The 27,278-nt window shown below is 42.7% G+C and overlaps 1 protein-coding gene and 1 long non-coding RNA gene across 7 annotated transcripts in view; one reads left to right on the forward strand and one right to left on the reverse strand.

Annotated features, from left to right (window-relative positions):
• Positions 1 to 5,573, reverse strand: part of LOC100453807 (E3 SUMO-protein ligase RanBP2) — a 40,699-nt gene extending 35,126 nt beyond the window's left edge. For both annotated transcript variants that reach the window (XM_054547239.2, XM_054547243.2), the window contains exons 1-4: positions 5,442 to 5,573; positions 3,591 to 3,658; positions 1,901 to 2,012; positions 1,312 to 1,464 (exon numbers count right to left, since the gene is read on the reverse strand). In XM_054547239.2, the coding sequence (XP_054403214.1) occupies positions 1,312 to 1,464; positions 1,901 to 2,012; positions 3,591 to 3,658; positions 5,442 to 5,513 (405 nt within the window). In that variant the 5' untranslated portion in view covers positions 5,514 to 5,573. The remainder of the gene's footprint in view (positions 1 to 1,311; positions 1,465 to 1,900; positions 2,013 to 3,590; positions 3,659 to 5,441) is intronic.
• A 105-nt stretch (positions 5,574 to 5,678) lies between these two features.
• The window catches only part of LOC112132085 (uncharacterized), a 30,273-nt gene continuing 8,673 nt past the window's right edge, over positions 5,679 to 27,278 (forward strand). For 4 of the 5 annotated variants that reach the window (XR_008522083.2, XR_008522084.2, XR_002913907.3 and 1 more), the window contains exons 1-3: positions 5,679 to 5,790; positions 15,100 to 15,158; positions 18,255 to 18,345. This is a non-coding gene — a long non-coding RNA (uncharacterized LOC112132085). Of the gene's footprint in view, positions 5,791 to 15,099; positions 15,159 to 18,254; positions 18,346 to 18,958; positions 19,162 to 27,278 lie in introns of all 5 variants that reach the window. The other variant, XR_002913906.3, reaches the window with a different exon arrangement.

Below are 27,278 nucleotides of genomic sequence, written 5' to 3' on the forward strand. Positions count from 1 at the left end.
ATAACATTTTGAAATCACCAAAGTATAAAGATGGAGAACAGATTAATGGTTGCCAGAGGTCAGGCATAGTGAAGAGAAGTAAGTAGCATGACTACAAAAGGGGCAGCATGAGGAAGATCTCTGTGGTAATAGAGTAGTTCTGTATCTTGACGGCAGTGGTGGTATGAATCTACACGTGATAAAATGAAAGAAAACTATACATACACATTGTACCAATGTCAAAATTCCTGATTTTCATATTGTGCTTTGGTCGGGTTAAACAGGTTGAGTATCCCTTATCCAAAATGCTTGAGACCAGAAGTATTTCAGATTTTGAATTTTTTCAGACTTTGGAATATTTGCAGGATACTTAGCAGGTAGAGCATCTCAAATCTGAAAATCTGAAATCCAAAATTTTCTAATGAGCATTTCCTTTGAGCACCATGTCAGTGCTCAAAAAATTTCAGATTTTGGAGCATTTAGGATTTCGGATTTTAAATGCTCAACCTGTATAAGCACTGGGGAAAAATGAAGTAGCATATAGGATCTTTCTGTACAATCTTTGCAACTTCCTGTGCAAAAAAATCTATAATTATTTCAAAATTAAAATTTTTTACATTTCTATCAGAAACATATATAATGGGGGTAGGAGGAGGCTAAAGGCAAATATACATTTATAATTTAATATTGTACATACACAATAAAGTATACATTAATATATAAAACATTACAATATACATTTTAAATGTTTGCCAAACATATTTGTGTAGATTTTCTCCAGAACAGTTACTTAGTAAACTATATTTTACTCTATAAAGAATATCAGGACCAGTCAACACACTAGCAAGAACTTCCTACCATTTTTAGTAATTACGTCTTATATACTAGAGAAACCACCTTTTATCTTTTGCTTGAAAACCTTACTATCTCAAAATACAATCCCTTCTACTTTCAGACAATAGTTATTAGAAAACTCTCCTTTAAAATATCCCTAAATTGTCATCCTGTAGGTAATTTTCACTTAAAGAAGCAAAAATTGGATACCAGACAGAACTTAATGTAAATCTTAGCTCTACTTAGTTTACAGCTACTAAACTGTAAAATCCCTAAAATATTAATTATTTCAGAAGGGTAAATGAGATGTCACTTATAAAGTATAACTATGCCTAATAAGACAGTAGATGCTCAGAAAGGTTTTAATACACTTTTTAAAAGAAAAATTTTAAAGGAAACACAAACACCTGGGCTTAAGGTTTGCTATTGAAAAGTAATTTAAACTCCAAATATTAGAAATGGTTATGTCTTTTCTCCCTTTATGTTTTGTTTGTTTACCTTTAGTTTATAAACTGCAGGACTTCCTGGGAAAAGTTTAGCTGCTCTTTCAACCCAGTATTTTGCTCTTCCATCAGTAACATCATTTTTACAAAGCAATTCTGCAATCTTCAACACAAGATCTTTTTGTGTTGGGTTTAATTCCACTGAACGCTAATATCAGAAAAGAAATTAAAGATTAGTAAATAAATTGTATGTATGTATGTAGGAGTATATATACTTATATATAAAGGTTAAAAAATGATCACTCCAACCCTTAAAAAATTCTACTTCTAGAGAAAACATGTTACTTCAAAGGTGTTAAAATAAAAGTGTCTTGGAATTTTCTGGAAATGAATCAAATAAAAATTATATTTGTGTCATCTGAATGCAAAAAACACAAAAGAACACCATTTCTGACCGTGTTAGACTTACAATTTATAGGTGTTAAACAATTCTATAGCTGTTCCAAGCTGTGTCACGTAATTGTACTACGATACCAATGCCTGTTTTATGATATTCATAAAATATATTTGACTTACTTATATAAATTTCTCTGGGCATCATGTGTTTGGCTATGCAAAGGCTATATTTGGATCCTATAACTTACCCTGTAACATCCAACGGCTTTGTCTGTGTTTTCTTCCAATTCATAAAGAAGACCCAGAAATCTATGAGCTTTGGGATCCCTCTCTTGCACATTAATGTAAGTACATATGTATCTGTTTTTTAAAAGTAATACAAAAGTAAATTAAACTTACAACTGTACTTTTAAATGCTAACCGAAGAATACATCTTAAACCAAAGCAACCACTAAACTTGTTTATATTGTTACTCAAAACTACCAATATTTATGCGATAACTCAAAAGTATTCATAGAAAGAAATGGGTAATATTTAAAAACACGTACATAGAGTTGACCACATACTCATTTTACCATTAAATGTCACATTTACCAAATTTTTCTCCAGTGTTATCCACACATAAGAAATGAACATATAAATTGCTTTTTCTTCCTGATCACATTTTAATAAAGCACTAACAGTTTTGCAAATAAATTAGAAGTGATTATAGTAAACATTTTTAAAGTTGTCATAATGCAAAATACTAAACAGCAACAATTTCCCAAACAAAGGGAAATACATTTACCCTTTAAGCAAGAAAGTAATTTCTAACAGTACTATATCCAGCTAAAATCGAACAGAAGAAAAATTACTAATTACAGTACCAAATACAGGAAATTTCCATTTCTCAAATCAAGTAACAACTAAAATAAGTAAATATCCTCTAGGTTCCTTGACAGTATTACAATCAGAGAAATTAGGCCAGACCTAAACTAAGGGATTAAAGTCTCACAGTAAAAAGGTACAAGAGTTAACAGTCACAGTGCTGCTAGTTACATAATTTATGTACCACCATTTTCCTTTCTTACCAGCATTTCCATCTTCCTTTGGATGCCTTTAAAAGCCTGCCTCCCAGCAGAAGCAGTAACACACACCTGTAGTCCCAACACTATGGGAGGCCGAGGCAGGCAGACTGCTGTGCTCAGAAGTTCAAGACTAGCCTGGGCAACATAGTGACACCTGTCTCTACCAAAAAATGCAAACCTTAGCCAGGTGTGGTGGTGCGCATCTGTATCCCCAGCTACTTGGGGCGCTGAGGTGGGAAGATCTCTTGAGCCCAGAAGGCAGAGGTTACAGTGAGCAAAGATGGAGTCAGCTGCTGCACTCCAGCCTGAGCAAGAGAGACAGATACTGCCTTAAAAAAAAAAAAAAAAAGCCTGCCTCCCTCTTAATTTCCTGCTTTAATCCACTCCAAGTCAGGAAATCAGAATCACCAAGCTTCTTACCCCTAGGATAGAGCCTTAGAGCATCACATACTGTGTCAATTAAAGATCTTTTATACAAGCTATTCTCCCGCCTTACACTTACAGTTTAATTTTTTATTCATTGCTATTTTTCATCTGATTAAGGTATCAGATATTTAACCAAAAACAAATTAAGATATAGGCATGGTCCTCTTTTACTCCAACAGAAGACAATTTTTAGAAAAAGTGTTTTAAGCCAAACAATTTCTTGCCCTTGGTATAAACAAGCAGCAGCATGCAGAAAACACTAATTACCGTTTCAATCTCAATGGAATCTAGGCTGGTCCTTAGCATCAGTCTGAGTGATAAATCCCTTATTCCAGAATACACTTAGGAAGAACTACTAAGAACATATTTTTACCTATTTCAAAGAAGAAAATGAGAAAAGGCATTGATTTTTAAAAAACGAATACATGTTACAGTTTGTACTTACTTTTTAGCAAGATCATATTCTTTAGCTTCATAATACAGCTTTGCAAAATAGAATCCGTTCATTGACATCTAAAAAAAAATTAAAAGTTGTTTTACTTTTCATACAGAAATATTTTCCAACATTTTTTCAAAAGCAGTAAAAACCTGTCCTAAGTTTAAGTTCAAATACGCCATTTTCATTCACTTAAAAGTTTTTTTTAAAGCCTGACAAATGCATAATTCCATGTTTTATAATTTCCTATCACAAAACAAAAAATAGAGCTGGGTGCAGTGGTTCATGCCTGTAAGCCCAGCACTGTGGGAGGCCGAAGTGGGCGGATCACCTGAGGTCAGGAATTTGAGACCAGCCTGGCTAACATGGTGAAACCCCGTCTCCACAAAAATACAAAAATTAGCCAGGCATAATGGCGGGTGCCTGTAATCCCAGCTACAGGCTGGGACAGGAGAATGGCGTGAACCCGGGAGGGAGAGTTTGCAGTGAGCCGAGATCGCGCCACTGCACTCCAGCCTGCGGGATAAAGCGAGACTCCGTCTCAAAAAAAAAAAAAGAAAAGAAAATGTCTAAAACGGGAGAAAGGGAATTAAGAATAACAAAAGTATATATGTGTGTTACTCAGAAGTATATAGATGTAAAGGGCAGAAAAAACAACTAACAGCTGTCAAAGGTGCCTGCCTGTAGTCCTAAGTACTCAGGAAACAGAGGTAGGAGGATCATTTATGCCTAAAAATTTGATGCCAGCCTGGGCAACACAGCAAGACCCTATTCTAAAAAAATAAAAATAAAAATAAGAGCTGTCAAGTAGCCTTTGAGAAGTAGGAATCAGCTGCAGAATAAGAAACCAACTTAACAGAACATAGAAAAACTAAACAGAAGCCATCTGGAAAAAGAAAAACTAGAGAAAGAATTATTTTTTTTCCTTTTTTTTTTTTTTGGAGACGTAGTCTTGCTCTGTCACACAGGCTGGAGTGCAGTGGCGCAATCTCTGCTCACCACAACCTCTGCCTCCATGGTTCAAGAAATTCTCCTGTCTCAGCCTACCGAGTAGGTGGGACTACAGGTGCCTGCCACCACGCCCGGCTCATTTTTGTATTTTTAATACAGACGGATTTTCACCATATTGATCAGGCTGGTCTCTCGGCCTCACAAAGTGCTCGGATTACAGACGAAGAATATTTTTAAGGGCAAAAGCACAGCCGCCAAAGCTCACCCGGGAGCTGCGTCAGTCCCCACTGGGTTCCTCCAGGCCAAAGAGGTACGACCTCCGCCGCAGCATATAAAGTAAATGTCCAGGAGATGGGAAGAAACCCGCCGATATAGCACCCGGGTGCCCAAGCCCCCGAGAACTAGGCCGCGCCGGTACTACGCGGCGCGCCATCGGCCAGAAAGCCTGGGCCAGGGCGGGCCCACGAGCGAGCATCGTCGGGAGCGAGCACCGTCGGGAGCCAGCACCGTCGAGAGCCAGCACCGTCGGGAGCCTGCACCGTCGGGAGCCTGCACCGTCGGGAGCCAGCACCGTCGGGAGCCAGCACCGTCGGGAGCCTGCACCGTCGGGAGCCTGCACCGTCGGGAGCCAGCACCGTGGGGAGCCAGCACCGTCGGGAGCCAGCACCGTCGGGAACAAGCCGGGAGAAAGAGGAAGCGCCGGCGCCAACGGTCTCCCGTCCACCGCGGTCCCCCAAGGACTCTCCCTGCGCTTGCAAGCGCCACGCCGCCCACAGGACTGCGCTAGCCGGCCGGCGCCTCAACAGAGCGCGCCAGGGAGTAGCGCCCGTCGGGAGCCATGACGCCTGAGCCGCGCCAGGCCGCCGCCCGGCCAGGTCGAGGCCGTCGGTCTCTTCGAGAGCCACTCACCGTTCTAGGCGACGGGGCGGAGCCCTGCACCGAGGCGATGTACCGCTCCACGTCGGCCTTGCTGCGCCTCATCGCGCCGCCAACCTGGCTGCCGAGCCGCGTGAGACCAGCGCTCAGCCCCGCAGCAGTCGCCACTTCCAAGAGGAAAGCGCCTGGAAGTCAGGGACGCAGCGACGTAGCCCCCGGAGGACCATTCTGACGAACTTGCGTGCTGCGTCATCACTGTGCGTCACATTGGCGACGTCGGCGCTCGAGCTGCACTCGGCAGGGCTCTTGGCAGCGCCCTGGGCTCTGAGGTTGTCTTGGCAACCCCGGATCAGATTTCGGCCGCCAGCGTCCACAGCCTAAGGTAGATTTCCAGCAGATAACAATTTGCGTGATGGGCTCTTAAGCGTTTTGGTCACTTGTTCTAAATTATAAGTGCGTAATGCATTGGAAGAAAAAAGCACTCAGGCCAATTTGGTGAACGTCTAAATTGGAACAACGTTTCTGGAGATGACTGGTTAAATACGTTGCATCGGACATGTGTGAATACTAAAGCATACATTTTTAAATTCATATCAAAAGAAATGAGGGTCGGGGGTGGTGGCTCACGCCTGTAATCCCAGCACTTTGGGAGGCTGAGGCAGGCGGATCACCTGAGGTCAGGAGTTCAAGACCAGCCTGACCAACATGGTGAAACCTTGTCTCTACTGAAAATACAAAAATTAGTTGGGCATGGTGGCGTTCACCTGTAATCTCAGCTACTCAGGAGGGTGAGGCAGGAAAATCGCGTGAACCCGGGAGGCAGAGGTTGCAGTGAGCTTAGACCACGCCACTGCACTGCAGCTTGGGTGACAGCAGGCACGCACCACCATACCCAGCTAATTTTTGTATTTTTAGTACAGACGGAGTTTCACCATGGTGGCCAGGCTGGTCTCAAACTCCTGACCTCAGGTGATCCACCCACCTCAGCCTCCTAAAGTGCTGGGATTACAGGCATGAGCTACTTCGCCTGCCCTATGTTTTGCTTATTAATCCCTTGTCAGATAGATAGTTTGCAGATAATTTCTCCCCTTCTGTGGGCTGTCCTTTCACTTTGTTGATTTTTTTCCTTTGGGGTGCAGGAGCTTTTTAATTTAATGTGATCCCATTTGTCCATTTTTGCTTTGCTTGCCTGTGCTTTTGAGGTATTACTCAGGAAATCTTTGCCCAGACCAATGTCCTGAAGAGTTCTCCCAATATTTTCTTGTAGTAATTTCATAGTTTGAGGTCTTAATTTTAAGTGTTTAATCCATTTTGATTTGATTTTTGTATATGGTTAGAGAGAAGTCTAGTTTCATTCTTTTGCATATGGATATCCAGTTTTCCTAGCACCATTTATTGAAGAGACCATCCTTTCCCCAATGTATGTTCTTGACACCATTGTTGTAACGAGTCCACTGTACTGTGTGGATTTGTTTCTGGGTTCTCTATTCTGTTCTAGTGGTCTATGCATCTGTTTTTATGCCAGTACCATGCTGTTCGATTGCTATAGCTCTGTAGTATAATTTGAAGTCAGGTAATGTGATTCCTCCAGTTGTGTTCTTTTTGCTCATGATAGCTTTGGCTATTCTGGGTCTTTTGTGGCTTCATATAAATTTTAGGATTATTTTTTCTATTTCTGTGAAGAATGTCATTGGTATTTAATAGGGATTGCGTTGAATCTGTAGATTGCTTTGGGTAGTATGGACATTTAAAAAATATTGATTTTTCCAATCCATAAACATGGAATATTCTTCTATTTATTGGTGTCCTCTTCAATTTCTTTCATCAGTATTTTATTGTTTTCATTATAGAGGTCTTTCACCTTTTTGGTTAAGTTCATTCCTAGGTATTTTATTTTATTTGCAGCTACTGTAAATAGGATTACTTTCTTGATTTTTCAGATTTTTTGCTGTTGGCATATAGAAATGCTACTGATTTTTATATGTTTATTTTGTATCCTCCAATTTTACTGAATTTGTTTTTCAGTTCTAATAGTTTTTTTTGGGGAGCAGGTCATTAGATTTTTGAAATATAAGATCATATCATCTGCAGACAAGAATAATTTGACTTCTTTCTTTCCAATTTGAATGCCCTTTGTTTCTTTCTCTTCTTGATTTCTTTCTCTTCTCTAATTTCTCTAGCTAGGACTTCCCCAGTACTTGTTGAATAACAGCGGTGAAAGTGGGTATCCTTCTCTTGTTCCAGGTCTTAGAGGAAAGGCTTTCAGTTTTTCTCCATTGAGTGTGATATTAGCTGTGGGTCTGTTATATATGGTTTTTATTATGTTGAAGTGTGTTCTGTCTATATGCAGTTTTTTGAGAGTTTCTTTTCATCACTAAATACATTGATTTTCCCATCTCAGCCTCCTGAGTAGCTGGGACTACAGGGGCATGCCACCACACTTGATTAATTTTTTATTTTTAGTGGAGGTGGAGTCTTGCTATATTGACCAGACTGGTTTCAAACTGTTGGCCTCAACTGATTCTCTCACCTTGGCCCCCCAACGTGCTGGGATTACAGGCATAAGACACTCACTGTGCCTGGCCAAGATGTTGAATATTATCAAATGTTTTTCCAGCATCTAGTGAAGTAGTCATATCAATTCTGTCCTTTATTTTGTTGATATGATGTATTACATTGATTGCTTTGCATACACTGAGCCATCCTTGTATCCCTGGGATAAATCCCACTTGGTCATGATAAATGATCTTTTTTAATGTATTGGTGAATTTGCTTGCTAGTATGTTGAGGATTTTTGCATCAACGTTTATCAAGAATATTGACCTGTAGCTTCCCTTCCCTTCCCTTCCCTCCCCTCCCCTCCCCTCCTCTCTCCTCTCCTCCCCTCCCTCCTTGCTTTATATATCTGGGTGCTCTAGTATTGGATGCATATATATTTGTAATTGTTATAGTCTCTTGATGAGTGGACCCTTTTTCATTATATAATGATCTTCTTTGTATTTTTTATAGTTTTTGTCTTGAAATCTATTTGGTATGATGTAGTATAGTTACTTTGGCTCTTTTTTGCCTTCCATTTGCATAAAGTATCCTTTCCCAATCCCTTTATTTTCAATCTATGTGTGTCTTTATAGGTGAAGTGTGTTTCTTGTAGGCAACAGGTTGTTGGGCCTTTTTTTTTTTTTTTTTAATCTATTCTGCCACTGTGTCTTTTGATTGGAGAGTTTAGTCCATTTATATTCAATATTATTACTGAAAAGTAAGCACTTAACTACTTCAATTTTGATACTTGTTTCCTGGTGGTTTTGTAGTCGTTCCTACCTACCTACCTTCCTTCCTTCCTCCCCTCCCCTCCCTCCCTCCCTCCTTCCCTCCTTCCTTCCTTCCTTCTTGTGAAGGTGATTTTCTCTGCTGGTATGTTTTAATTTCTTGCTTTTTATTTTTTCTGTATCTGTTTTAGGTTTTTTTATTTGAAGTTACCACAAGGCTTGCAAATATCATCTTATAATTTACTATTTTAAACTGATGAAAACATAACACTGTAAAAACAAATAAGCAAAGAGAAAACTAATAAAAATTCTACACTTTACCTTCATCTCCCCACTTTTTAACATTTTGTTTTCTCTGTTTTTATCTTATTATATTGTCTATGTCTTGAAAAACTGTTGTTATTTTTTGATAGGTTCATCTTTTAGTCTTTTTTTTTTTTTTTTTTTTGAGATGGAGTCTTCCCCTGTCACCCAGGCTGGAGTGCAATGGCGTGATCTTGGCTCACTGCAACCTCCGCCTCCTGGGTTCAAGCGATTCTCCTACCTCAGCCTCCTGAGTAACTGGGATTACAGGCGTGTGCCTCCACGCCCAGCTAATTTTTGTATTTTTGGTAGAGACAGGGTTTCACCATCTTGGCCAGGCTGGTCTCGAACTCCTGACCTCGTGATCCACCTGCCTTGGCCTCCCAAAGTGCTGGGATTACAGGCGTGAGCCACTGTGCCCTGCCCTCATCTTTTAGTCTTTCTACTCAAGGTATGAGTAGTTTACACACAACAATTACAGTGTTACCATATTCTGTGTTTATGTGTGCACTTACTATTACCAATGAGGTGTTTTTTTTAACCTTCAGATGATTTCTTATTGCTCATTAATGTCCTTTTCTTTCAGATTGAAGAACTCCCTTTAGCATTTCTTGTAGGACAGGTCTATTGTTGATGAAGTTCCTCAGCTTTTGTTTGTTTGAGAAAGTCTTTATTTCTCCTTCATGTTTGAAGGATTTTTTCACTGGATATACTATTCTAGGATAAAAGCGGGTTTGTTGTGGTAGTTGTTGCTGTCGTTGCTTTTCAGCTCTTTAAATATGTCATGTCACTCACTCCTGGCGGAGTGGGAATCAGGGGGCTGACAGCCTTCAGAGCTGAGAGCCACGAACAGAGTTTTACTCACATACTTATTGAGAGCAAGCCAGTAATAAACATTGTTTCTATAGATTATAGATTAACTAAAACGGGAAACAAAAGTCTCTCTATGCTGAGCTGACTAGACCTTGGGGAGGGGTGACATATGAACCCCTGTGGCCACCACCACTGGGACTGCACTGGGTCAGACCCAAAGCTAGCACAACACTGGGTCTCACCCAAGGCCTGTGGGAACTGCTGCCTGGTTACCATTGTTGTTTCCTCACAGCCCACAGGCTCTACTGTCAGCAGGTCGTGAATCCAGTCAGGCTTACAGTCTTCCTTTCAGGGAAGTTCATTCCCCCTGTTTCCAAGTATATCCAGAGATATCATCCCATCTGGAAGTCAGGGCCTGGGGTTGGAAAACTTAGGAATCTATCTGGTGCTCTATTCTACTGCTGCTGACCTGGCACCCATGCCACAAGACAAAGTCCTTCCACTCTTCTCTCTCCTTTCCTCAAGCAGAAGGAACCTCTCCCTGTGGCCACCACCACCCCAGGCCCACAGTGAGTACTACTTGGCTACTGCCAGTGTTCACTCAAGCCCCAAGAGCTCTGTGTCTTGGCTATTATATATATGATTCTGTGTCTTGGCTATTATAAATAATGCTGCAGTCAACATGGGAGTGCATATTTCCCTTTGACATATTCATTTTCTTTGGATACATACCCAGCAGTGAGATTTCTGGGTCATATGCCACTTCTACTTTTAATTTTTTGAGGCACCTCCATACTGTTTTCCATAATGGCTAGATTCGTGTATATACTCACCTAGAGTGTATAAGGGCTCCATTTCTCCACGTCTACACCAGCATTTGTTATTTTTTGTCTTTAAAAACATTTTTAGATTGAGGTGTACATGTGTAGGTTTGCTACATGGGAGTTAAAACATAATCCTTTCTTTTTCTTTTTCATAAATAGAGACAGGATCTTGCTATATTGCCCAGGCTGGTCTTGAACTGCCTTGACCTCCTAAAGTGTCAGAACCACAGATGTGAGCCACTCCACCAAACCTAGAACTTCATCTTCTTTTGTAAATGTGCTTTCATCTTCAGCATTCCAGACTTAGTACCATCCTCCCAGGCACTTTATGTCCTCTTCTTTGCTCTCATCCTTGGCATCTTGTCCCAAACTGAGTCCTGTCAATTTCACCTCTAAAATAGATCTGTAATATCTTTCCTTTTTCTCTTAGCCACTTTCATGCTGCTGATAAAGACATACCTGAGACTGAGCAATTTACAAAAGAAAGAGGTTTAATGGATTCACGGTTCCACGTGGCTGGGGAGGCCTCACAATCATGGCGGAAGGTGAAAGGCATGTCTCACATGGCAGCAGACAAGAGAAGAGTGACAGCCAAGCGAAAGGGGTTTCCTCTTATAAAATCATCAGATCTCATGAGAGTTATACACTACCATGAGAACAGTATGGCGGAAACTGCCCCCATGATTCAATTGTCTCCCACTGGGTCCCTCCCACAACACAAGGGAATTATGCGAGCTACAATTTGAGATGAGATTTTGGTGGGGACACAGCCAAATCATATCATTCCACTCCTTACCCCTCCCAAATCTCATGTCCTCATATTTCAAAACGAATCATGCCTTCCCAACAGTCCCCTAAGGTCTTAATTCATTTCAGCATTAACTCAAAAGTTCACAGTCTAATGTCTCATCTGAGACAAGGCAAGTCCCTTCTGCCTATGAGCCTATAAAATCAAAAGTACGTTAGTTATTTCCTAGATACAATGGGGTACAGGCATTGGGTAAATACAGCCATTCCAAATGGGAGAAATTGGCCAAAACAAAGGGACTACAGGCCCCATGCAAGTCTGAAATTCAGCAGGGCAGTGAAATCTCAAAGTTCCAAAATGATATTTGACTCCACATCTCACATACGGGTCATGCTGATGAAAGAGGTGGTTGCCCATGGTCTTGGGCAGCTTCTCCCCTGTGGCTTTGCAGGGTACAGCCTCCCTCCTGGCTGCTTTCATAGGCTGGTGTTGAGTGTCTGCAGCTTTTCTAGGTACACAGTGCAAGCTGTCAGTGGATCTACCATTCTGGGATCTGGAGGACAGTGGCTCTCTTCTCAGAGTTCCACTAGGTAGCACCCCAGTGGGGACTCTGTGTGGGGGGGCACCCATCCCACATTTATTTTCCTCACTGCCCTAGCAGAGGTTCTCCATGAGGTCCCCACTGCTGCAGCAAACCTCTGCCTGGACGTCCAGGCATTTCCATACATCCTCTGAAATCTAAGCAGAGGTTCCCAACCTCAATTCTTGACTTCTGTATACCTGCAGGCTCAATACCATGTGGAAGCTGCCAAGGCTTGGGTCTTGCACCCTCTGAAGCCATGGCCTGAGGTGTACCTTGGCCCCTTTTAGTCATGGCTGGAGTTGCTGGGACACAGGGCACCAAGTCCCTAGACTGCACACAGCAGAGGGACCCTGGGCCCGGCCCACAAAGCAATTTTTGCCTTCTAGGCCTCTGGGCCTGTATGGCAAGAAGCTGCCACAAAGATCTCTGACATGCCCATTGTCTTGGTGATTAACATTCGGCTCCTTATTACTTATGCAAATTTCTCCAGATGGCTTGAATTTCTCCTCAGAAAATGGAATTTTCTTCTCTATTGCATTGTTAGGCTGCAAATTTTCCAAACTTTTATTCTCTGCTTCCCTTATAAAACCGAATGCCTTTAATAGAACCCAAGTCACCCCTTGAATGCTTTGCTGCTTAGAAATTTCTTCTAACATATACCCTAAATCATCTCTCTCAAGTTCAAAGTTCTGCATATCTCTTGGGCAGGGGCAAAATGCCACCAGTCTCTTTGCTAAAACATAGCAAGAACCACCTTTGCTCCAGTTTCCAAGTTCCTCATGTGTATCTGAGACCACCTCAGCCTGGATTTCATTGTACATATCATTATCAGCATTTTGGTCAAAGCCATTCAACATGTCTATAGGGAATTCCCAACTTTCCCACATTTTCCTGTCTTCTGAGTCCTCCAAACTCTTCCAACCTCTGCCTGTTACCCAGTTCCAAAGTTGCTTCCACATTTTCGGGTATCTTTTCAGCAGTGTCCCACTCCCGGTACCAATTTACTGTATTAGTCCATTTTCATGCTGCTGATAAAGACATACCCAAGGCCAGGTGTGGTGGCTGTAATCCCAACACTTTGGGAGGCCAAGGCAGACAGATCACTTGAAGTCAGGAGTTCGAGACCAGCCTGGCGAACATGATGAAATGCTGTCTCTACTAGAATGAAAAAAAAAAATAGCCGGACAAGGTGGCAGGCACCTGTAATCCCAGCTACTTGGGAGGCTGAGGCAGGAGAATCACTTGAACCCAAGTTGCAGTGAGCCAAGGTCATACCGCTGTACTCCAGCCTAGGTGACAGTGAGACTCTGTCTCAAAAATAAATAAATAAACAAACAAATAAGACATACTCGAGACTTAGCAATTTACAAAAAAAAGAGATTTAATGGACTCACAGTTCCACGTGGCTGGGGAGGCCTCATAATCACGGCAGAAGGTGAAAGTTACATCTCACATGGCAGCAGAGAAGAGAACAGTGAAAGCCAAGCAAAAGAGGTTTCTTCTTCTTCTTTTTTTTTTGAGACAGAGTCTCACTCTGTTGCCCAGGCTGGAGTGCAGTGGCATGATCTCAGCTCACTCTAAGCTCAGCCTCCCAGGTTCATGCCATTCTCCTGCCTCAGCCTCCTGAGTAGCTGGGACTACAGGCGCCCGCCACCACAACTGGCTAATTTTTCGTATTTTTAGTAGAGACGGGGTTTCACGGTGTTAGCCAGGATGGTCTCGATCTCCTGACCTCATGATCCACCCTCCTCGGCCTCCCAAAGTGCTGGGATTACAGGCATGAGCCACCGCACCTGGCCGGGGTTTCTTCTTATAAAATCATCAGATCTCGTGAGACTTATTCACCAGCAGGAGAACAGTATGGGGGAAACCACCTCCGTGATTCAATTATCTCCCACTGTGTCCCTCCCACAACACAAGGGAATTATGGGAGCTACAATTTGAGATGAGATTTCAGTGGGGATACAGCCAAGCCATAGCCCCATCACTCTAGTCCAACCATCATCTCTCATCTGGTCTTCTGTGAAGTCTCCCGAGTCACTCTGGCTCACCTCCAATGCAATCAGCAGCCACGGGACACTTTTTAAAACATAAATCTGACCGTCATGTGCCTGCGGAGTATCCCAGGGGCTGGATGGAGAACACCCTCCTCAGCTTCTAGGATTCTTAGGGTTGGGGACCCAGGTGCAGCAGGTGAGGAGTTGGAAGTCATCATAGAGAGGCAGGGTTCGTGAGAAGCCATTTCTCAGAGAAATTTTTGGGAACAGAGACAATAGCTCCCCTTGGGACTGAAGGCAGCTGGAATGTGGGACAGGAGACTGAAGAAGCAAGAGTCCAGGAAGCACCTGCCTAAAAGGAATTACCTAGAACTTGAGAGCTGAATGCAGCCGGGGGCAGTACCCACAGGAAGAGAAGCTTTGATGTCAGCCTAGACTTGGGTTTCTAGCTGAGCTCCTCCATTCTCAAGGAAGCCACTTTCCTCAGCTGTCAATTCCGGTGAATTAATGAGAACTCAAAGAGATGACATTTGCAAAAGATCCTGATATCCTCAATAAATATTTTCAACCTGTATGCAATAGTGTCTTTTCTTATAATATTTATTACAATACTGGAGTAATAGGAAATGTTAAGAGGTAGCAGACAGAGGGAATGAGGAGGAAGAGTTTATTTATTTATTTGAGATGGGGAGTGGGTTTCACTCCTATCACCCCGGCTGGAGTGCAGTGGCGCAATCTTGGCTCACTGTAACCTCTGCCTCCTGGGTTCAAGCAATTGTCCTGTGTCAGCCTCCCGAGTAGCTGGGATAACAGATGCGCACCACCATGCCTTGCTAATTTTTTGTATTTTTAATAGAGACAGGGTTTCACCATGTTGGCCAGTCTGGTCTCGAACTCCTGACCTCAGGTGATCTGCCTGCCTCAGCCTCCCAAAGTACTGGGATTACAGGCGTGAGCCACCATGCCTGGCCACGAGGAAGATATTTAGGAGATATTTCAGAGGAGAAATAATATGGGTGGAGCAGACACTTTCTGAAACTTTGAAGAGATCACTGAACAAAGAGGATTTTTAGGAAGTCTGGTTTTGTGATGTGTGAAATGATTCTTTTTGGTGTCTGCAAGGTAATTTTCTCTAAAGTTCTGTATTGCTTTTGCAGGCTTTTGGTGACTAATTTATGCTCCTTGAAACAAGTACCAGGCAGAACCTGGACTAAAGGTAAGAGAAGACTGAATTCATTTGAGACACAAACTCAAACTGAGAAGAGGATCTTGCATTTGGGAAGTAAAACAGGCTTGGGGTGCAGCAGTCACAGCTCACCTGGCCCTGAGGGTTTGGTAAGGAATATCTTGTGCTGTTTCTGTTTAGTCCCACCTACGTCCAGGTGCAGCAAGCTTTCTTTTTCTTCTTTCTTTTCCTTTTTCTTTTTTTTTTTTAAGACAGAGTCTCACTCTGTCAACAAGGCTGGAGTGCAGTGGGGCGATCTCGCTCTCAGCTCACTGCAACCTCTGCCACCCAGGTTCAAGCGATTCTCATGCCTCAGCCTCCTGAGCAGCTGGGATTACAGGTGGCCACCACGCCCCACTAATTTTTGTATTTTTAGTATCTATGGGGTTTCACCATATTGCCCAGGCTGGTCTCAAACTCCTGACCTCAAGTGATCCGCCCACCTCAGCCTCCCAAAGTGCTGGGATTACAGGTGTGAGCCATGATGCCCAGCTATGTTTTTTTTTTTTTTTTTCATTTCTTGTAGAGATGGAGGGTCTCACTATCTTGCCCAGGCTGGTCTTGAACTCCTGGCCTCCAGCAAATCCTCCCTCCCAGCCTCCCAAAGTGCTGGGATTACAGGGCTGAAACACCGTGCCCGACCTAGCTTTCTTTTCAGTACCTCCTCCACTCCCACACTGACTGTCTGGGATCCTCCCTCTGTCTGGGAGGTAAGTATTTGCGAGTGTATGCCAGGTCTTTGAAAGGAAGGTTATCCATAAAGGGGCTGGCAAGGACTAAACAAGCCTGAGGACGCAGGTGGGCATCGTCTCTGTGGAGCCATTGCCAGGCAACATGCTGGCTGCTGCCCAGGAGAACCTCCCAGGATGGTAACATGGCCCTCTGGGCTGATGACAGCGTGCTTTTGTAGGTAGGGCTGGGCATCCCCAGATTTCCCCACACTGTAATACCTTTTAATTGTTGGTATGTGCTAGAGCTTGGTGTAAAAAATAAAATGGATGAGTTCCATTTTGGGGGTCAGGATAGAGTTTTTAATGGGTGCATTAGTTCTCTTTTTACCTCAACTCTGCCAACAACAGAGAGGAACCCAGTGTTCTTACACTCCCCTCCCAGAGTTAAAGTTCAGGAACTCCCTGAGTGTCCAAATCTGGATCCTTGCTCACAGTGCCCTGCCTTGTGGTCTCACCATCTCAGACACAGGTAGAGAACAACAAAATCCTTTTTTTTTTTTTTTTAGATGGAGTCTCACTCTGTGGCCCAGGCTGGAGTACACTGGCATGATCTTGGCTTACTGCAACCTCTCCCTCCTGGTTCAAATGATTCTCCTGCCTCAGCCTCCCGAGTAGCTGGGATTACAGGTGTGCACTACCATGCCTGGCTAATTTTTGTATTTTTAGTAGAGATCAGGTTTCACCATGTTGGCCAGGCTGGTCCAAACTCCTGACCTCAAGTGATCCACCTGCCTCGGTCTCCCAAAGTGCTGGGATTACAGGTGTGAGGCTCTGCGCCCGGCCGAGAACAATAAAATCTTAACCCTCAATGTCTGCACTGGGTGTGCAGAGTGAGTGACTTCCAAAAAGTCATAAATACGCTTTAAATCATTCATTTACTCATTCTGTAAACATGTATTGAATACCCTTTATGTGCCATAAGGAATACAGGAAAAAAAAAAAAAAAACCTTTGTTTTTGTTCTCAAGACAACAACAAACCAAAGTGCTGTAGGTGCTATGGTAGAAATATCCACATGTTGCTTGAAACACAAGGAACACACGTCTAACGTGGGACCCAGCATTGGAAACCCAGTCCAAATCTTGCTGGGTGAGGTTGTAGGGATTCTTCAGTCATTGACTGATTCAACAAAGATTTACTGAACACTTACAATGTGCCAGGCTGTTATCTGGGCACTGAAGACTCAGTCTTATAAATGAAGTAGCCAGATTCACAGTTCTTATGGAGCTTGTGTTTGAGTTGTGGTGTGGGGAGGGAGCTAAGGCAGAGGATGCAGAAGAGACAGACTGTATACCAGTCAGCCAATAAGCAAGCCATTGATTCCATGTGTTTTACTGAGTGTCTAATATGTGTCAGGCAGAGTGTTGCATGCTGGTATTATAAAGACAAATGAGACACAGCCCCTGTCCCTGAGGGGTTAGATAAAAAGGAAAGAGCCTGTAGGAAGGCCTAGTGCAAAGAATGGTGCTGTGTTTGGGGAAAATCAAGCTGTGTAGTTGAGCTGGGGCATAGGGTGTTGTGAGGGAGGGGGCTCCCTCTTTCAGTGATGAAATGCACCCTTTCCACAACTTGGGAAAGAATCCTTCCTGGAAACTTCACAGGAACCCTCTCAAAGTACTTATCGATGTAGACATTTGAAACACACTGTAGGTCCTGGGTGTCTATAAAATAGCATCATCCAGCCAATCATCTCTCCCCACATTGCTGAACTGAGGACATGTGAACTGGTATCTCTCGGTGGTTCAGAACAGGGGCCACCACCTGTGTAGTAAAGAAAGTGTTTTTGGAACACAGTCATGGCCATTCATTTAAATATTATCTATGACTGCTCTGGTGCTACAATGGCAGAGGCGAGTAATTATGACAAAGACCACGTAGCCCAAAAGCCTATCTGGGCCTGTAAGAAAAAGCTGCCAACCCCTGGTCTAGGAGTTCTGCTTACCTGAAATACAAACCAATAATGAGTTTCTGACACACCAAGTTCAATTCCCTCCCTCCCTTCCTTCCTTCCTTTTTCCTTTTCTTCCTTCCCTTCCTCCCTTCCTCCTCCCTTCCTCCCTTCCCCCTTGTCACTCTCTCTCTCCTTCTCACTCTCTCTCTCTCTTCCTTCCTTGCTTTCTTACCTAACCCACATTCCCACAAACTGATGTGAATAAAAACAAGTGTTGGACCTGAAGGCGTCAAAGTTAAACTACAACTAGGATCTGCCTTCTGAGGTATGGCAAGAAACGAATTGGTTAATGTTCGCAAAATGCCAGGACATTCTTGAATAAAAGGACCTATATAAATTCAAAGTATTTATAATTATTATGATTATTATTATAATTTATGAGATGTCATAAATCTCTCCAAAATAGGATGAGATCAACACTTTTAACAAGAGAACAGGACTCTATATAAATCGCTGTGGGCTCACCACCTCTAAGGAGGAGCACTGACTGAAGACAGGTGAGTGTGAAGCAGAGGCATGGATCTTACACTCGGGCTTATTGAGGATGAAAATTCAGTGTATGGTGATCAGCTGGCAATGATTGTGTCTCTGCTGCATAAGAAATATTGGACTTAGGCAAAACTTAAGGACCTTGCAAAGAAAATACAAGTTTGAAAAGATTTGTAGATGATAGAATAATTTTTCCTGTTCATTACAACACTTATCAAAATTCAGATTACTTTTAATGCAAGTATGTCATTACTTTTGGATTTGTGAGCATGTGCAAATTGAATAATGGGAGAAAAGAAATGTGTGTGCACTTAACTGTAGCTGTAATAGGGCCAAATGCGATGTCATATTTGTTAACCGAAAGCCAAAAGACTAAGTTGTTTGTATTTTGCCAGCTGGTAAATCTCTTGCTTGCCCTCATGGGCAGTCTTGCCAATGCTGCATTAACCCATAACCATAAGTATTGGTTCTATAACAGTCTTATTTTCTCTGCAAGCTGTGGAAGAACTAAGGCCAACATGTCTAACAGTCTCGGCTAACAGAATAAAAAGACAGATAAGCCTCTGGGGTCCATAGATGGAACAGAGGGGCCAAGGTCTCTCTGATTTGCTCTTTGTGCAGAAGGAAACATTCATGGGGAAATCTCCAGCATAGGATGATCCTTCCTGGAGTTCTGAACTCTCAAAAACCCACATGGGAAAAGCAGGCACAGAGGACGCACTGAGAGAAGGAACTCCCTTCCAGCTCACAGTCTCTCTCTGCAGGGAAGATTTGCCTGCCCAGAAGGAAGAAAATGATCAAACTTTCAGAGGTCTTCTAGGCTGGTAATTATTGATTACAATCCAAATTCAGTAAATAGGTATTTTCACAGGCCATGTGAAGGTGCAACTCTACACAGCGTAACAGCTTAAAATGAGCCTTCATGTTGCTGCCCTATATTTTTGCTCTAAAAAGTTATATTTTTCTCAAGAAAACATGATCTTAGTGGCAGAATAATTTTATATTATTTTATATTTGTGACTGCATTGCTATTACTATTTTAACTTTAGGCCTGTTGGTGCATAGCAATCTGTGAGGCAATGGGCTGGAATGTTGCTGTACATGCATGTGTGTGTGTACGTGTGTGTGTACGTATGTGTGTGTGTGTATATGTAGGGAGGGAGAAGATTAGAATAGCAAGAGGAGGATGAGTACAATGTGATGCTACTGGAAAGGCCTTTAACAAATTTAAATTTTTAAACATTTTTAAAATAAAATAAATTTCTTTTTTTTGAGATCGAGTTTTGCTCTGTCACCCAGGCTGGAGTGCGGTGGCGCGATCTCGGCTCACTGCAAGCTCCGCCTCCCGGGTTCACGCCATTCTCCTGCCTCAGCCTCCTGAGTAGCTGGGACTACAGGCACCCGCCACCACGCCTGGCTAATTTTTAGTAGAGATGGGTTTTCACCGTGTTAGCCAGGATGGTCTCGATCTCCTGACCTTGTTATCCGCCCACCTCGGCCTCCCAAAGTGCTGGGATTACAGGCATGAGCCACCGTGCCTGGCCAAAATAGAATAAAGATTTAAAAATTTAAAAACATTAAAACAAAAATTTTAAAAAATTAAAAAGTACAAATAATAAAAAATTAAAAATAGCTTTAAAATAGGCCTGGTGGTGGTGGTTTCCAGCACTTTGGGAGGCTGAGGCAGGCAGATTGCTTGAGCCATAGAGTTTGAGACCAGCCTGGCCAACATGGCAAAACCCTGTCTTTACTAAAAATACAAAAATTAGCCGGGTATGGCAGCACACGACTGTAATCCCAGCTACTCAGGAAGCTGAGGCAGGAGGATCACCTGAACTCAGGCAGGTCGAGGGTGGAGTGAGCCGAGATCATGTCACTTCACTCCAGTCTGGGTGACAGTGAGACCCTGTCTCAAAAAAAAAAAAAAAAAATTAAAACAATTTTAAAAATTAAAGAGTAATCTAATGAGACATTCTTACAGGCTTATAATGGTGAGATTATTCCACAATTTTGGGTCACTGCACTCCAGCCTAGGAGACAGAGTGAGACCTTATTTCAATTAAAAGAAAAGAAAAAGCAAAAAACCCAGAGGCTGGACGTGGTGGCTCGTGCCTGTAATCCCAGCACTTTGGGAGGCTGAGGCGGGTGGATCACCTGAGGTCAGGAATTCGAGACCAGTCTGGCCAACATGGTTTACCTTCATGGCCTCAGGCACATTTCTTTTTTCTTTTTGCTTTTTTTTTTTGAGACAGAGTCTCACACTATTGCTCAGGCTGAAGTGCAGTGGCAGAATGGGCTCACTGCAACTTCTACCTCCTAGGTTCAAGCGATTCTCTTGCCTCAGCCTCCCGAGAAGCGAAATTACAGGCATGCGCCACCATGCCCAGCTAATTTTTGTATTTTTAGTAGAGACAGGGTTTCGCCATGTTGGTCAAGCTGGTTTGAACTCCTGACCTCAGGTGATCCACCTGCCTCAGCCTCCTAAAGTGCTGGGATTACTGGCGTGAGCCACCGCACCCAGCCTCCTCGGGCAAATTTCTGAGTCGGCTTCGTTGTCTGTAAAATGGGAATAAAAACAGTACCTACTTCACAGGGTTGTTGTGATGATTACTCAAAATAAAATATTTGTGAAAGATCATCACGATAGTAGCACAACTAACTCATCACAATGCCTGGCATGTAAATGTTAGTTGTTAAAATAAATAGGTCTTTGGGAAGGTTAAATGGGATGTACAGAATAAACACATCTATGGCAGTGCCAGGTACATGTGTAGAAATAGAATGTATGATCTCTTTGGAGCAGAAGATTTTGGGGTTTTCTTTTTTTGAGTCAGAGTCTCACTCTGTTGTCCAGGCTGGAATGCAGTGGCCCAATCACGGCAGCTCACTGCAGCCTCCAACTCCTGGGCTCAGGTAATCCTTCTGCCTCAGCCTCGCAAGTAGCTGGATCCTTGGCCTCGCAAAGAGCTGAGATTACAGGCATGAGACACCACTCCCAGCCAGAGCAGTGGTTTTCAATGGCTGCTCATTAGAATCACTTGGGGAGCATAACAGCATCTTGATGCCCAGGCCCCACTCCAGGCCAATTACATCAGAATCTCTTGGGGCAGAGCCCAGGCAGCGGTACTTTTTGAAGATCCCCAGGTAGGGTAGGCAGAATGATGACCTTTGGAAGAAGGCCCCAGCCAACTCCCTGGAACAGGGAGTACAATATGTACAATATGTACATGGTAAGTTACATGGCAGAGGAGACTCCAGATAGTAGATGAAATTAAGGCTCCTCATCATCTGACCTTAAAAGAGATAGGATATCCTGAGTTATCAAGGTGGGCCCTTAAATGTGGAAGATGGAGGCAGAAGAGTCAGTTTCACAGAGATGGAGCCAGCTCTTGCTGCCTTTGAAGATAGAGGGAAGGGGCCAGGAGCTAGAGACTCTTGTCTCTAAAAATTAATAAATTAAAAAAAATAAATTTACATTGTTTTAAGCCACCAAAGTTGGGGTAATTTTTACGGCAGCAGTGGGCAACGCAGCCACGTTTATGAACCACTGCAGGAGGGGTTCTGCTGCCTCTTGGCCATCATTTGCCAAAATCTTTTCTCCGCTCCTTCCTGAGAGGCAAAGGCTAGTCCCAGCTGTTTCCAGTCTTCTTGATCAGAATTTTTCCCTTTACTTATGAGATTCACCCTGCTTTAGTTGTATTTGTGTCTTTTTTTTTTTTAAGAGACAGGATCTCCCTCTGTTGTTCAGGCTGGAGTGCAGTGGCACAATCATACTTCACTGTAACCTCAAACTCCTGGGCTCCAGTGAACCTCCCATCTCAGTCTCCCAGTAGCTGGGACTACAGGTGTGTGCCACCACACTGGGCTAATGTTTAAATTTTGTTTTTCAACTGGTCTTCTGACACAGGAGAATTTTTTTATCTTTTGTAGAGATGGGGTCTTCCTATGTGGCCCAGGCTGGTCCCCCCGCCTCCTTTTTTTTGAGGCAGGGTCTCTCTCTGTCCCCCAGACTGGTTTGCAATGGTGTGATCACAGCTCACTGCAGACACAAACTCCTGGGATCAAGTGATCCTCCCACCTCAGCCTCTCAACTCACTAGGATTACAAGTGCGTGCCACCATGCCCGGTTAATTTTTAAATATTTTGTAGAGATGGTGGTGGGGGAGGGGTCTCACTATGTTGCCCAGGCTGGTCTCGAACTCCTGGGCTTTGACCTCCCAAAGATGAGATTACAGGCATGAACCACCACACCCAGCCCTCAGGCTGGTCTTGAACTCCTGGCCTCAAGCCATCCTCTGTCCTTGGCCTTCCAATCCCCTGGGATTATAGGCATGAGCCACCATGCCCAGCCTTATTTTTGTCTTTATGATCAGATCCTTATTGTTCCTATGCAATTTAAAACTTAGAAAACCATAGTTTTAAGTAACAAAGTTTTATTACATTAGCCCAAGGATGCTAATGACAAGCTCAAAATTATTTGTCAGTTGGCTTAAAAATACATGAAAAGAGTTAAGCATTTATATCCTGTATAATAAAAAAGGAAAAATAATAATAATACACATTTAATCAGACAGTTTTATGAAGGCCATAACTTGTTTGTTTGGATGAACTTGGGAGGCTGAGGGGGCTCAGGCCCCTCAGAGAAGGGGCAGAAAGTAGGGATGGAAGACCCTGGCAGTCATATCTGAGGGAAGGGAAGCCCCTAAAGGGGCCAGCACTAGCAAAGAAATAGCAGGAAGAGCCTTGGTTCCCTCTCACCTCTTCAGCCACTCTCCACTGACCAAGCCCACACCCCTTATTCTGTGGACATTTTCCCACTAAAATATTTTACTTGGCACTTTGGGAGGCTGAGGTGAGTGAGTCACTTGAGGTCAGGAGTTCAAGACCAGCTTGGCAAATATGGTGAAACCCCGTCCCTACTAAAAATACGAAAAATTAGCTGGGAGCGATGGTACATGCTTGTACTCCCAGCTACTGGGGAGGCTGAGGCAGGATAATTGCTTGAACCCGGGAGGTGGAGGTTGCAGTGAGCCGAAATCGCACCACTGCACTACAGCCTGGGCAACAGAACGAGACTCCGTCTCAAAAAAAAAAAGAAATATTTTCATATGTACCATCTGCACAATAGAACACTTTGCATTAATTAAAGAGAGAGGCAGCACTACCATGATGACATAAGAAAATGTGCTGGCTGTACAGGTAAATAGGAAAAAAACAAGTCGCAAAATAAAATGTACTCAGTGACCCCATTTTAACAAAGACAAATGTTAGTGTATGTCTAGAAAATAAAAATTTGGGAGAAAATGCATCAAATCTTGAAAGAAGTTATCTGTGGAGATGAGACTAGAGAACATTCTTATTTTACATATTTCATATTTCCTTAATGATTGACACTGTATGCCTTATTGCTTTCATAATCAGAAAAAATAATGGTATAATTAATGGTAAAAACTGCCAACCAAGGCTGGGCACAGTGGCTCATGCCTGTAATCCCAGCACTTTGGGAGGCCGAGGCAGGAGGATCACCTGAGGTCAGGAGTTTGAGACCAGCCTGACCAACATGGAGAAACCCCATCTCTATTAAAAACACAAAATTAGCCGGGTGTGGTGACGCATGCCTGTAATGACAGCTACTCAGGAGGCTGAGGCAGGTGAATTGCTTCAACCCAGGAGGCGGAGGTTGCACTGAGCCAAGATGGCACCATTGCACTCCAGCCTGGGCAACAAGAGCAAAACTGTCTCAAAAAAACAAACAAAAACAACAACAAAACAAACAAAACTGCCAACCAAGTCTTTTTTCTTCTTCTATTTTTTAATTGAAATAGAGACAGAGTCTTGCTATGTTGGCCAGGTTGGTCTTGAACTCTCGGCCTCAAGTAATCCTCCCACCTTGGGTTCCCAAAGTGCTAAGATTACTGGTAATCACGCCTGGCCTAATCCAGTCTTTCCCCCTACTTTTCCCTAGACATTTAGAATATAGTGATATATAGTGATAGGGTTATACAAAGTCAGTTATTTTACATTGTATCCCTAAATAAATGTCTGTAATCAAGACCGTCTTGTGCTGGGTGCAGTGGTACATGCCTGTAGTCCTAGATACTCAGGAAGCAGAAGGATCACTTAAGCCCGGGAGTTTGAGGTTATGGTGAGCTATGACCACCACTGCACTCCAGCTTGGGCAACAGAGTAAGACCTGTCTCTTTAAAAAAAATCTTCTCTCAGCAGATCAGCCATCAAAATTATTGTTAGCCTGATGAAATATAGGTGAGCATACAATGTTAGAAGCCACCCTGACCTCTGCAGGGACTTGAAGTCCTCATAAGCAAAAACAGTTCGAGCCTGCCATTGACAGTTTAAAGAGTGGGTCCTTTTGTCCCTCCTACATTTCTCTGTTTATTCATATCCTTCACATTTTTCTTTCTTTTGACCTATTTCATTCCTAAAATATTCTAACATCTGACTTCTCTCCCAATTACAATAGTAACAATACGTCATGGGTTTTCCAGTGTAGTTACTTTTTAGTATATATTTTTTCAATAATGGCTATTCATTAAATATATATGATTTGTTTTGGGGCCACTGAAAGACTTCATATGGGTAAGTTCATATCATATTGTGATGAAGTTTTTGGTTTTTGGTAAGGAAAACATGGATTTTGCACTGATTGCTCTGCGGAATTTCTCTCTTGATGATGGTTGATGACCTTCACATGGCCTCTTAGTCTTTTTTTTCAATTTACCTCCTTTGCAGCCTTTAAAACTGTGAATCAAGCCTTCCTGTTTCAAATCTCCTCCTTAGTTTTCATGAATCTACACTCTCCTTCCTCTGTAAATGCTTCTTTGGCCCTCCATATCCTTGGGTTCTGCATCTGTGAATTCAACCAACAGCAGATGGAAAATAGTCCAGAAAAGAAAAATATCTGGCTTTGTCTGTACCTATTAGGTACAGACTTTTTTTTGTTGTCATTATTGTCTAATCAATACAGTATAACAACTATTTATATAGCATTTACAATGTATTAGGTATTATACATAATCTGGAGAGGTTTTAAAGTGCACAGGAAGATATGTGGCAGGTTATATGCAAATACTACACCTTTTTTGTTGTTGTTGAAACGGAGTCTCGCTCTGTCACCCAGGCTGGAGTGCAGTGGCGCGATCTTGGCTCACTGCAACCTCCGCCTCCTGGGTTCATGCAACTCTCCCATCTCAGCCTCCTGAGTAGCTGGTACTACAGGCGCGTGCCACCACGCCCAGCTAATTTTTGTATTTTTAGTAGAGACGGGGTTTCACCATGTTGTCTGCCTTTTTTATTATAATCATCCTGGCTGGTGCAAAGTGGGATGTCATTGTGGTTTGGATTTACATTTCCCTGATAGCTAATGATTTGAGCTTCTTTTCATGTACTTACTGCCCAATTGTCCATTTCTTTTGGGAAGATGTACAGATCCTTTACTCTTTTTTTTTTTTTTTTTTTGAGACGGAGTCTCGCTCTGTCGCCCAGGCTGGAGTGCAGTGGCATGATCTCAGCTCACTGCAAGCTCCGCCTCCCGGGTTCACGCCATTCTCCTGCCTCAGCCTCCCTAGTAGCTGGGACTACAGGCGCCCACCACCACACCTGGTTAATTTTTTTTTTTTTTTTTTTGAGATGGAGTCTCACTCTGTCACCCAGGCTGGAGTGCAGTGGCGCGATCTTGGCTCACTGCAAGCTCTGCCTCCTGGGTTCACGCCATTCTCCTGCCTCAGTCTCCTGAGTAGCTGGGACTACAGGCACATGCCATCATACCCAGCTAATTTTTTTTTTTGTAGTTTTAGTAGAGACGGGGTTTCACCGTGTTAGCCAGGATGGTCTCGATCTCCTGACCTCGTGATCCGCCCGCCTCAGCCTCCCAAAGTGCTGGAATTACAGGCATGAGCCACCGCGCCCGGCCCCTTTACTCATTTTTAAAATTGGGTATTTGTATTATTTTTATTGGGTTGAAAGAATTCTCTACACATTCTGGATACATTTTATCAGATATATGATTTGCAAATATTTTTCCAATTCTGAGTTGTTATTCTAATCTGATGGTATCAATTGCAGCAAAAGTGTTTTTATATTTGGTGTTCATCTGTTTTTTCTTTTGTGACTTGTCACATCAACAAGGCTTTGTGTAACCCAAAGTCGTGAAGATTTACCCTTAGATTTTTCTCTAAGTTTTATAGTTTTAATTCTTATATTTAAGTGTTTGTTACATTTCGAGTTTAACTTTTGTATATCGCATAAAAGGAGGGGTCAATATTAACTTGTCCCAAAACCATTTGTTGAAGAGACTATTCTTTCCCATTTGAATTGTCTTGGCACTTTTGCCAAACATCAATTGACTATAAAACACAAGGGTTTATTTCTGGACTTTTATTTCGCTTATCTTTAGGCCTGTCTTATAATTGTAGTTTTGCCCTAAGTTTTGATATCCGAGTGTGTGAGTACTCCAAATATGTTATTTATCAAGATTATTTTGGCTACTCTGGGTCCACGTAAATTTTAAGATCAACTTGTCAATTTTTGCAAAAAGGTATCTGGGAGTGGGGGTTTTTGTTTTTTTGAATTTGTTGAATCTGCAGATTAACTTGGCAGGGGCAGTATTACAATCTTAAGACTTAATATCAAGTCCTCTGACTCCTAAAATAAAGCTTTGCATTTATTTTATTATTATTTTTTTTTTAACTTAAGAACACTGAAACATGAAAAAAAAAGAAGACACGGTCTTGTTCTGCTGCGCATGCTGCAGTATAGTGGTGCAATCACAGCTCATTGTAGCCTCAAACTCCTGAGCTCAAGTGATCCTCCTGCCTCAGCCTCTCAAGTAGTTTATGAGGTGGATGCCACCACACCTGGCTAATTTTTAAAATTTTTTTGTAGAGATGGGGTCTCACTATATTGCCCAGGCTGGTTTTGAACT

The sequence above is a fragment of the Pongo abelii genome, chromosome 12 (assembly GCF_028885655.2).
Source record: "Pongo abelii isolate AG06213 chromosome 12, NHGRI_mPonAbe1-v2.0_pri, whole genome shotgun sequence".
NCBI classification, from domain to species: Eukaryota; Metazoa; Chordata; class Mammalia; order Primates; family Hominidae; genus Pongo; species Pongo abelii.